We start from the raw sequence: 11,954 nt of genomic DNA, 5'->3' as shown, positions 1-11,954 counted from the left end.
CCCGCGGGAGACAACGGATTAGTCCGGCGGCTCCACAGAACACCTCGAGCCGGAAAAACGTCTCCGGGTGCGTCCCATGAATATATATCGGCCGTGTGCCGGCAGCAGTCGGAATACCAGATGCCACCACCGAGAGGGGTACCCGTCGGAGCGGGGGAGGGGGGGGGGGGGGGGGTGCACCTCAGGGCCTCGGACAGACACGTGGGGCCGTATCAGGTCTCTGCGGTCGTCTGCAGCCTCGTTAACGACATCAAGACCCGCCCGGTGCCCCCGCCTGGGCGTCTGTTGAATGACTCTCCTGGCTTTTCCGGGATTAGACTCAATTTTCCGTTTTTTTGAAAATATATTTTTACACGCTTCAGGACCTTATAAATTAAATGAGACTGATGAAACTGACAATGGCAACGTAAATATCCAGAAGGGACAGAGGTCAAACCCCTTTCCACTCCAATTGGGCGTGGAGAGGAAAGGAAAAAATTGTATTAGAACCTTGAAACACCGGCACCGGTGCGCTATCTTACCAACTGCCGTTTTAGAACTACTGACCCTAATACGGGGGCCGCCCAGACCCAGCCAAGGAGGTGGCGCTGCGCTTGGCGCTGCACCGTACCGCTGTCCCAGCTTCCGCTTCCGATGAGCGTCTCATCTCCTGCCTCCGCTCGGCGGGGCGGGGCGCGGCGGGCGCGGCGGGGCGGGGAGTAGCGGTGCGGCGTTGACAGAGGTACCCGCGAGAGCCGCGCGCTCGCCACGCCCCCGCAGCCCCGCCGGCCCTGCCACGCCCCGCGGAGGCAGGCGCATCGCGCGCGGCAAAATTGAGTTCACAATCCCATAACGGTAACCATCGAGGCATTCCTAGCAAAACGACGCCATGCGGCCGACGAGGGGGGCGACAAAAAAACCTTGAGCACGGTCTGGGAGAGCCTCAAACGGGCGGCGCGGCGGCGGCCCACAGCCCGCGAGATTACCCGCGGCTTTTTCAGCACGCGATGGGGCGTCATGAGCGCGAGGAGGAGCGGCCCAGAGCGGCACTCACCGGGAACTTGCTGGAGTGGGTGTGCAGCAGGCGCGGCGACGGCGTCAGCGGCTCCTGCCCCAGATCGACGCTGTCCGTGGCTGTCCCGGGCAGCCCGGAGGACAGTCCCGGGGACAGGCCGGGCAGGGACAGGCCCGGCGGCAGGCGGTAGGGCGGCGGCGAGGCCTGGGCGCTGCTGGCGGGCAGGGGCTTGGGCGGCGGCACCGGCTTGTACGGCCCATAACCTTCGGCCTCGGCTGCAACAGAGAAACGGACAGGTGCCGCGTTAGAAACCTTAGCCACATGCCACATCTACGGCGTTGACATCCTCCTCCTCGTCGTCGTCGTGGGCGAGCCTCGGTCGCGTTCCTCCCCCTCGCGCCCAACACACACCTGGCGGCATCCTACGCGGGAGGGTTGCGTGCGTGGGGCCGCCGCTGTAGCCGCCGTTGACGTAGCCGTTGAGGCCGCCGTTAAGGGCGCCGCTCTGGACGCAGTAGCCGTTGCCGCCGGCGCCGCTGCGCCTGAGCCGGGCCTCCTGCTTCACCCGGCGCACAGTCGTCGCCATCGGCGGGGCGTCACCATCATCGGCCGACGCCCCGGGAGCGGCGCGCCGGCCACATCACGACAGGTGTCGGCCGGCGGCAGCTGCCATGCGCGGCAGGTGCGTGCGCAGCGGTAGGTGGTCTCGTCGTGCAGCTCGGGGCCCTCCGAGAGGGAGGTGGAGCAGCTCTATCCGGCGGCGAGGCGTCGTGGCGTCGAGCTGCAAGGGACACAACTTCGTGCCAACAGTCTTGCGCGGCCGCGGGTGGCTCGGCGCGCGTTGTGTGTCGTTTGAACTTTCACCGCGCATGCGCAGCCTGCGCAGCGAGACGTATTACCGAGCATGATGTGTTTGTTCGCGGCCCATGGCCCCAAGTCCTTTCCTAGAACACACACCGTTGCTCCGGCCCAGCTCCGGCCGCTGCCCATCCTCTCACATGACGCTGCAGCGCCAATAACAATGCCGGGCCCGCGCGCTATTCGCAACGGAGGGTGTCGGTGTGGTGGCGTCGCCTTGGAAAGAACCCATCATCGCGCACATAGACAGCAGCCGCCTCGGCTCCGAACACCTTACTCCCCCGAGAAATCCATCACATCGTTTGGGTCCTCATATCACGTCTGTGTTCTCGTCATGCGCTGCTGCTGATACGATCACCGTCACAGTCGCTACAATGATCCCGCAGGCTCCCTCCCTCTCCCCACCCACGTATGCGCGCCAAACAGAAAACGATGTTGCAAACGTCCTCGAATTAGATCCTTTTCCAACAACATCGTCCTTGTCTTTTACTGAGGGAAAGTGAAAATTGTGCCGTGTCCTTAACTCCTCGCGGTCCCCCATTCCTTGGCTTTGGGACCGCGGGGCGACCGCGGCGCAGACCGCAAAGCGGGGAGGCGCTGACGCAACATTCACATTTGCATTCATCTGTCGCCGATAGACACATCATTTTCGCCTCTATGGTCGCCGCCGCGGTGCTGGAGCGGGCCGGGGACGCGGACCGCTCGCTGCGTCCGCCGCAGCAGCGCAGGGCCGGCAGGGGCGATCATCGGGAGTCGCGAATGACGCCATGCACGAGCAGCCCGCAGGGCAGCAGGGGGGCCGGCCAGGGCGGCGGGGGGCGAGGGAAGGGGGCGGATAACAGCTTCATCTGGATGAGCCGAGCCCAATCTCAGAGAGTCCGCGCTCGTTATGGGCAGAGCGCAGAGCCGCGGCAAGGCCGGGGGCCGGGGCCGGGCGAGCGGGTCAGGAGGAGGACTGCGGCGTATTTGTTTACCTGCAGTTCGCTCCTTCTACCTCTCGCTCCCCGCGTCTGATTGAAATCTAAGGAAAAGTTCAGGCAGCTTTGAGGTCCCCGCACTGCTTGGCACGCGTGCCAATAAGTTAATTACTGGCGTCACTAGCGTCTTGATCAAGCTCGCAAAAAGACGAAAAAAGTATCCGCAGATAATATGATAAAATCGTTACGAAGTCGAGGTACTGTAGGGGGTGCCCTTCAAACACATTAGCATTGTAAGAAAGAAAATACTAGAATAGAGTTTACACGCGCAGGTTCCTGTATCAGGGGACCTCTCCTCGATGTCTCAATAATCGAAGTGTCACATCGATCTCTCGCGGGTCAGTATCGCACGGCACGCCAGCGCACCCGGCCCGCTCGCGCTCGCCCACCCGCTCACCGGCACCACCGGCTCAATTACTGCAAAACAGGTGCGGCGCTTGCCAAGAGCGTGGCCACGCCCGCTTGTTTACAAAGTGCGGCTACTCCGGGGCGCCACCTGGCGCTCGAGGGGCACCGCGAGAAATCCTGTTGGAGCGTGTACCCTCCAGGTGCTGAGGTACCTCACCTCACACATCCGCGTGTGCGCGCGTGAGGTACTTAATCCAGGCAGGCTGCACTCGCGCCAAATCGACCGCCTCTACCGCGCCGCTGTCCCTTTAACTTGACGAGGCATCCGCCATCAGCTGTCAATCTGTGTTCCGTGTCAAAGAGTCGTGGCGGCAGCGGGAAGGGGCGTCCGAGCGCCTTGATTGATGTGTGCTCCTGATGGTTACCGACGGCCGAGGTACTCGCCGAGGTACTCGCTGCAGCGGGCTGCCAATGAGAGCGGGCAGCGCGGCGCGGGTATTATATGCACCCCGCGCGCTCACGCGCCAATCCATTGAGATCCGTTTCGGTCCAGTCATTCATCCATTATTTCATTCATTCGCTTAAGGTCGTGCGCGAGCGGGATTGTGTATACCAATGACCCAAATAAAATGCGTTTTTGTTGTCGTTTACTGTCATTCCCTCTCTCTTTGTGGGCGCTCGTGGAACGGAACAGCTGTTTCATAGAGTTTGCCCGAGTTTGCCTTTTTATATAACGTCAGGAAGGAATCAAAGTGGCGGGTTTTCGCACGAAGCCTCTCAGGTGCGCGACATTAGGGCCTGGCTCAGCAATCAGACACGCGAGTGACGTCACGTGACCCCGGAGGCAGCGGCCGACCCCCCCCGATTAATCACACTATAAACGCATGAAGCACAAGGCGTGTCAGGTGGATTTGCCGGGGCCTCGCGGGCCGCATAGGGAGACGCCATAGTCAGGCGGCGGCGCGGCGCGGGGCTGTGAGAGTCGCCGCGGCCGTGTGCCGTTACACCCAAGAGAGATAATAACGCGATAGTCGCCAGGGAATGCCAAGGACAGGCGCAGGAGGGGCGGGGAGCCGGCAGCGTCCAGCAGGTGACGTGGAGAAATCGGTACCGCTCGCTAAGAAGACTACAAATAATAAACAAACGGCGCTGAAGGCCGGCGTGCAGCCCCCTCTGCATCAAGGGGCCGCGGCGCGCTGTTCCGCGTGTTCAAATACATGAATTGCCATTTTATGTGGGTGTTTGAAGAAAAGTTATGGCGAGGCCGCTGCTGCTGCTTCTATTGGAAGACGCCTATCGATAAGCCATCATCGCGACTAAGCGCCACCGCGGAGGGGGGCGTGTCCGGCGGCGGGCCGCCAGGTGCAAAGGCGCGGGATAACTCAGTGCCACTCGCGGGGCTCGCGGGACGGGCCACGCCGCCGGGGCCTCGCCGGGGTCAAACAAGGGGGAAAGTGCTCAAATAGGCCACTCCCGCTTTTTCTACTCGACAATCAATCCTATGGGATTTCTGACGATTCATCCTCTTCCACTTGTTTGGCGCGGAGCGCGACCGGTTGAAGCAGCGAGCGGCGGTGGCAGCGGCAGCAGCCGGGGGCGGGGCGCATCGTGACCTGACCCACACCGCAACACAGACCCCCCCCCTCCCCCCGACTTCCTGCCAGGTGCTCCCCACAGCCGCACAGCAGGAGGGTGGAGGGTGCAAATATAGTAGAGCACGGTCGTGCAAAAAGAGCAGCGAGAAAGATGATAGCTGCTTTATCGATAAACGACATTGGACGCAACTTAAAACGCAAACTTAAATGGAATACGGTATACACTGATGTGTTAAGATGTGTCCGTAGGAAAGTGAACTGAACATTTTTCAGAGTTTCGTTCAGCTGGAAGAAGAGACAAACAGTTTTATCTTTTCAGACATTTGTTTCTAAATTTAAGAGAGAAATTTGTTTTCTACATTACTTTAAAATTCGTGTTCTTTAAGATTTTTTACATTATTTTTTTTAGAATGCAGTGGACACTGCGATATGATTTCTGGACGGAGTATGGAGCGTGCTAGTACAGCTCGCTCGCCTCTGCCAGGAGAATGGCAAGTGAAGTGGTGTAGAGGCAGGCCGCCCATCCTCAGGGACGCGCCGCCGCGCCACCCGGGGACCTCGACGCGCGGAGGGGCCGACAGCGCCGCGGGAGGCACACGTCCTCGGAATAGTAGCACGAAATGGCCCACATGACGTCATACCAAAAACATCAAGTCGGAATTGATTAAGGGTCCTAAAATTAAAGTGCTGTAGTGACTTCCGGCTGATCCGTTCCCGGGGCTGGCGTATGCATGCACGATGCCGGTGCATGAGGGAGGAATATGGAATGGGGCCAGGCAGGCTTGGATTCTGGAGTAGTCCGGACACACCTGGTCCGGATGTGTGTCTAGGACTGCTAGGACGCAACCCCAAAAGCTCCTCAAGAAGCTGGCAGAAGTGCAACGATTTTCAGTGGCACTGAAATGGAGAGAAACAGGATGCGCTCGTGGACACACATTCTGCGCCCCCCCCCCCTCTTTCCTCCTCCTCCTTCGCCCATTGGGCCCGTCCCGGATGGGCGCCACAACGTCCATGTCAGCCTCACAATGATGGGCAGAGGCGCCGTCATAGACCGAGTCTTCTTCCACAGCGGTTGTTTAGCAACGCCCCCCCACCTCACTAGCACCCCCTCTGCGGGTCGGGCAGTCGGGCACGGGCAGGGCAGGACAGGTGTGGTAGGCCGCCCGCCGGCGGCTGAGCGGCTGAGGCCGGCAAACTTTTCGACACGGCCAGACATTTTTCCCACACGTACCGTCCCCCCACCCCCTACACACACACACACACTACGAGAACACACACGAAGCCGTCGAAACGGCGAGCGATACGTAACATTACAGCCACACAACGGCACAAGATATTGTGTGTGCTCTCGCGGCTGCTGTGCGGCTCGCCTCACCGCGGTCCAGCTCAGGCTACGGCACCACCACCACCCGCCCGCCCGCCGCGGTAACAGCTGACCGCAGCGCTGCAGCAGCAACCTCACTCGCCATCGCAGGGGAAGGATAATGTAAAGAGGATGATCAAACAACGGCAACCCGTTGCTGCCCCGCCCCACCCCACCCGCACCGTGCTGCGGCGGTGGAGACAACAACAACGAGAGGCACAAGCACTCCCGGCCGAGCTTGGACATCCTGCGGTGCACTGTCAGCCGCCGCCGCCGCCGCCGCCACCGCCGTGCCCGTCTACCACCGGCACCGCGGAACGAAACGTCACCTGCATAAATACATCCTTCCGGCAGGAAGAGCTCCTCCTCCCTGTTGGACATGGGCACCACGTGGTGGTAGCCGAGCGCCACGTTCATCGCGAAGGCGCTGCTGAACTCCATCACACGCCGAGCAGATGATGATCCGCGAGGCGCGGAGCACTCGCCAGCCGCGGGGCTTAGCGGCGCCCAGCCGCCCGTCAGCGCGGGGGGCAGGGCCCGAGCAGCATCAACACCCTCGACACTCGCACGACGCACTCGGTGCGGTACTCGCTGAGGTACTCGCGGGACGCGACGCGGTCGGCAGCGGGCAGGACATGTGAGCAAGCAGGCCGCGGGCGGTGCGGGGCTTGCGCTGGCGGTGCTGCTCCGACCCGAGCTGAACTTGAACTGGTCGAGGGGGAGCCGGAGCCTGCCGCCGACCGGGAGCCGGGAGGGTTGTTGGGCAAGGGGCTGCTGCTGCCGCCGCTGCTACTGCTGCTGCTGCTACTGCCTCACCGGCGGCGGCGGAAGGACCATCTCGTCAACCCCAACAGCCGGGCGGCCTCATGCTCGCCTCCCCTCCCCCAGCCGCCCCTTCGCCGATTCTCACCCCCTCCCTTCCTCCCCCCTGCCTCCCGCCCCGCCCGCTCCACCGGCACGGCGCGCACATGTGCACATGTGAGGGTCGAGCTTTGTGCCGCGTCGCCGGGAAGGTGCATCCGGACCCCTCTCTCTGTCTCTCTCTCTCACACACAGGCGCGCGTGGCCACGCCCCTTCTCACCCCTCTCCTTTGACGCCGCGACTGCGCTCTCCCGTGCACCACCGCAACTCATTCATGCCGCATCAGCTGATTCGAAACTGACAAATCATCAGCTGATCGCAACGGAAAAGTTTCCCATCAGCTGATCGACGTGGCTTCGGGTGAAACTTTGTTAGATGTGAGCTGTCCTCTGCGCCAAATTGAACTTCTTCTCTGATGTGCCATGTTAGCGTGAGACGAGACATGAGACGTGGACGTATATTTGCAACTTATAACTCTCCAAATTGCTGATGCTTTACAATTTAAATTGTGTATAACGTACATTCCGGGCCACGCCGCCAAGCTAAGGGGAGAAGGGAGGGGTGTGGCGCGGTGGACAAGACAGGATGGCGCAGCGCGGTGCTACCGGAAGTACTCCGGGACCCACCGGCATCCATTACAAGGAATAGAGGGGCAAGATCACCTTGTTCACACGACATGCGGACTGTCAGGGCGCGGCGGGGCGGGGCGGGGCAGGGCACGGGGCGGGGCGCTGTGGAGACAGGCAGAGCAGAGCAGTGCAGCGGGTTGCACGTTGCACGACAATTCCCATACTTTGCAGCACGAAAGGGCCCTTACACGTTTATATAGACTCTCGAGGAGATTATAAGGAAATAATGAACCATCCGCAGATTTAAGTCGTGTCCCTAAAAGAAATTGCAGCAAAAGCAAACAAAAAGACACGTCCTCGCTCACAAATCCTTTTTTTGCAGCCTCTCCTTTTGCTAAACGCGCGTGGCTTCTCACGATAAGCCCTCGAGCCACACGCCCCCTGCCAAGTGCGCGTTAGAAGGGTGCACCTCCGACATCGGACAGGCTCACCCCGCCCCCGCCCTATACTGCTCGGCCAGCCCCCTGCCTGTCAACACAATGGATCTACACGGCGGAGCTGGGGCGCCGCCCCGCACTCCCACGCCAAAGCCTCTCTCGCTCACGGGGCCGACGAGGTTTTTTCACATTTCGGAAAAAATGGAGAAATGCGCGAGCAAGCGAGCGGGCGGGCGCGCGCGCAAAAAAAGGGGACCCTTGACAACAACAAACGACACGACTGTTGTGCCGCTGCCAGCAGCAGCGCGCGCTCCCGCCTTCTCTAGAAAATAATTTAGATAAACTGGGGGGACGTTAATTAACCTCCGGTAAGAAATGTTTGGGAACGTGCGGGGCAGGGGGAGGGGGGGGGGCTCCCACCCTCGCTGGGGGACGACATGAACGGCTACTCGTGACGTCAGGATCCTGATGCTGATGACTCGACTCCGCGGCGCGCGGCGCGGGACTCGAATCCAATTCCCAGCTCGGTTTCCGAGTATCTCCCCGCCTCCACCAGCCTCTTCCTCCTCCTCCAACTCCCTTTGCTGCCTGAACAATTATTATTAAACTCGCATCTCGCACGGCTTGGCGCGGCGGGAGTTGGGCCCTTTACCTTAATTCACTTTCCCAGTCCTGCTGCTGCTGCTGCCGCCGTCTTCTAATCGCCGGGTAATCACCCGACCTCTACAACGACAACACTTCTACTTGCACGTTCTGGCGGAGAAACGCGCCGCCGCGACGCACACCTCGCGAGTGCACGACAGGCCGAGCCTGACGGCCGCCGGATGAGGAATGGCGCTCTTTGTCATCATCAAAGTATCACTTCTTTCAGCGCAATTTTCCATTACGCCTCCAGTCCTTTTTCCATGACATGCCTGCGGGCTCTTTATTTTGTTTTATTTCTTATGGAGCGCATGAATGAAACTGCACACGGGCGCTGTTTTGTTTCTTACGGTATTAAGAGGCTGTAATTGTCGCAATTGCCCCCCAGGTCATCTTTAACAGGAATGAAAAATAGAGAATTATATGAAAGACGCTTAAGAGTCGACAAAAATATTTTATTTTGAATACGGGTGTGGAGCTCGCCGCGCCCCGGCCGACCCCGCCCCTCCGCCGCAGCAGCCTGCTTTGCAGCTTGCCCAATGACCCATATCGCTCGTCAATGACAGTCATTTCCGATTTACGTTTTCACCGAGCGGATTAAAAGTGAGAGGGGTAAGGGGCAGGGGAGAGGGGGCAAAAAGGTACGAGCAGCACGGGGAGTGGCGCTAATGGACCCACTTTGTAAAATGTGTCGAATTACGTGTTGTTGCCGAGCCGCGCGCCGGGCGGGGCGCGTACCGTACGGGTACGAGAGGTGCGCGGCGGGACGGGTACTCTGTCATTTATCGCCCCACGTGTCCCCCCCCCCCCAACCCCCTCACCTACGCCCCTCTTGACCAATCGCGCACGACCAGAACCACCAAAAGGTTTACGACCTCGCGTTAAAAGTAATGTCACCACGTGTCCAGGTTTGGTGGAGGCTGGCTGCCAGTCACAGGTGTGAGAGTCGCTCTGCTGGGGGGGCGTTGGCTAGAGCGGGGGGAGGGGGAGAGAAGGGGGTCGCCCCGTGAGAACGGGACGAGGCAGGCGCCCTAGCCCCTTTCGTACTCTGCTGAAAAAAAATCATATAGACATAATGAAAGAGAGATCGTTGCAGTGGGAAAGAGCGCGACAAACCAAACCCTTTTCAAACGTTACAGTATGCAAAACACCGTTCAGACCAGTTTACATGAGCAACACACGTAGCTCTGTCTCCATCAGAGAGACCTCGCCCTCTTTTTTCGTCCAGCGCGTTAAGGAACCCCCTTCTTTTCTCTTGCTCGCACCCCGCAGCCGCCTGGGGGTGCGTGGGAGTCGTCGAGTGCCACACGGCACGGCCCTGCCGCCGACCGCGTGCCAATATGTCGCCTGCAGCTGGCGGCTACATACATGTGACACGGCGAGGCAGGCCTTTAGCCCGGCCTGGCACGGGATCAACCTGGCCGTGATTCAAAGTGCAAGCAGCGCTTTCTAACTTCTAATTGGCCGCGGATAGGCCGCGCCACGCCGCGCCGCGCCACACGTGTCCGGGCCGCGGCGCGTATCAGATCGACAGGCCACGCCAATACCGCCATATGAATTATCCGCGGCCGAGAGAGCCCCCGAAGGAGGCGGGGAGAGGGGGGGGGGGCGGAGGGAAGGGAAGGGGCTCATTCAGTACGGCGTGGCCTGCTGTGGCGCTGTGTGCTGTGCACACTTCCGTAGCCATTCATTGAGCCACGAATTCCGTTCAGGGATTAAGCCTATCTGCTTATACTTTAGAATCGGCACTCATGACACATTACTCAAACTAACAACAACTGCGAAAATTACTGCGAAAAATGATTTTCCAAAAGCAATATACGACAACTTAAGCGCACCCTCTATTGCGTTATTGCCCCGCACGACGCAATATATAGTTTGTTTTTGGTAACCCACTTGACTTTGTTGGCAGAGTAAAACACACAGACGCACACTGACGAACGCGCGCGAGCGCCTCCCATTTAAGCAAATAAGAAATGGCCCAAGACGCGTGGGGCGTCACTAGGAGCGGCCCATAACAAACCCATGTTGATCGAGCGTTCTGGCGCAGACCGCTCGGTCCGGAACGACCCGTCCCGCCCAGTAACGTGGGGATTCCTTCTGCAATAGTCCGCTGGGACACGCACTATAACGGGAAACGGGCCACTGTCGACCAGAAAAAAAAACTTTTTGTTTTGTTGATTTCTAATTTTTGTTAATTTTCTCCCCCGCCGTTTTCGCAGCGGCGTCCAGCGGCTGGGAGCGCGCGCTGCTGTTCCGCCCAGTTTATTGACATTCACGGCGGTGTTCGAAGTAGCCGCACCGAGCAACCGGCGGGTTTGGCGCGCACTGCGCTAGGAGAAAGCAGCAGCGGCAGCGGGCGCGGACATGCCGCCGGCTTTGCCTACGAGGATGCCCTGGGGACGGACCGTCGCGTAAGGGAAACCAGTGATGAGAGTTTGCCAGTTCGCGACCGCGAGCCTCCCCTCCCCTCCCCGCTGTCCCGCTGTCCCCCGCTGGCCACCGGCCCCGCCCGGCAGGTGCAACGGGCACTGCAGCAAGTGCCTCTCCCTCACCCGCCCCCTCTCTCACTCTCTTTAACCCGCTTTACCCTCTCAGCACCATAATAAAGTTTTAAAAAACAGCAAACAAACAACAGTTTCACGACTCGGAAAGGCCAACGAATACTCGGACTTCACAAACAAGGCAGCCACGGCAAAGTGAACGACGGGGCGGCTAAGCAGTTGGCAAGAAGGAAGAGGTATACTTATAAGCTTCAAAGAAAGAGGCGCCGAGTCTTCTTGACCGCTTCATACTGAGCTTGAGAAAGGCAGAGTGTCTCGGGAGGGAAACAATATCACTCGGCACGTTGGTCAATAGTAATAAAGCAGTTCGGCGGAGAATGATATAACGATTAAGGGAGACGGAGCAGGGGAAAACAAAATTGGGTAAAAACGCACACACGCGCGAGCCGAAACAGGTAATATCGGGGAGGGGGGGGGGGGCATAGTCGGGCGGTCCGGCTCCATACCGGCGTGCAGCGCCAAGTACGCGTACGTAACGCAAATGTTTCGAAAGTTCTCCAGCGCCATCGCCATAGCAGTAGGGCCCCATGATTCGCCTGCTCAAGTCCGCGGCGCTACGGCGGAGGCCTGCTGGACAAGAAGAAGGAGAGAGTGTTGGTTCGTCGCGGCCGGGCCCGGGCCGCACAGGCCCACAGGCCACCAGGCCCACAGGCCGGAGCCGCTTGGGCGGGCGGCGGCATTCCCGCGCAATTAGCGTAAGGGAAGGCCAGTGGCGCGGTGAAGGGGGCGGCGCGAGTGGGGGGGG

The 11,954-nt window shown here is 59.9% G+C and overlaps 1 protein-coding gene across 1 annotated transcript in view; it reads right to left on the bottom strand.

Annotated features, from left to right (window-relative positions):
* Positions 1-994: 994 nt before the first annotated feature.
* Positions 995-11,954, bottom strand: part of LOC113209650 (uncharacterized) — a 50,609-nt gene continuing 39,649 nt past the window's right edge. Inside the window, exon 4 of the mRNA XM_052267252.1 lies at positions 995-1,269. Within this exon, the coding sequence (XP_052123212.1) occupies positions 995-1,269 (275 nt within the window). The remainder of the gene's footprint in view (positions 1,270-11,954) is intronic.

The sequence above is a fragment of the Frankliniella occidentalis genome, unplaced genomic scaffold, assembly GCF_000697945.3.
Source record: "Frankliniella occidentalis isolate FOCC.00 unplaced genomic scaffold, Focc_3.1 Scaffold48, whole genome shotgun sequence".
NCBI classification, from domain to species: domain Eukaryota; kingdom Metazoa; phylum Arthropoda; class Insecta; order Thysanoptera; family Thripidae; genus Frankliniella; species Frankliniella occidentalis.
Note: the sequence above shows the minus strand (reverse complement) of the source record. Positions and strands in the feature narration are given on the sequence as shown.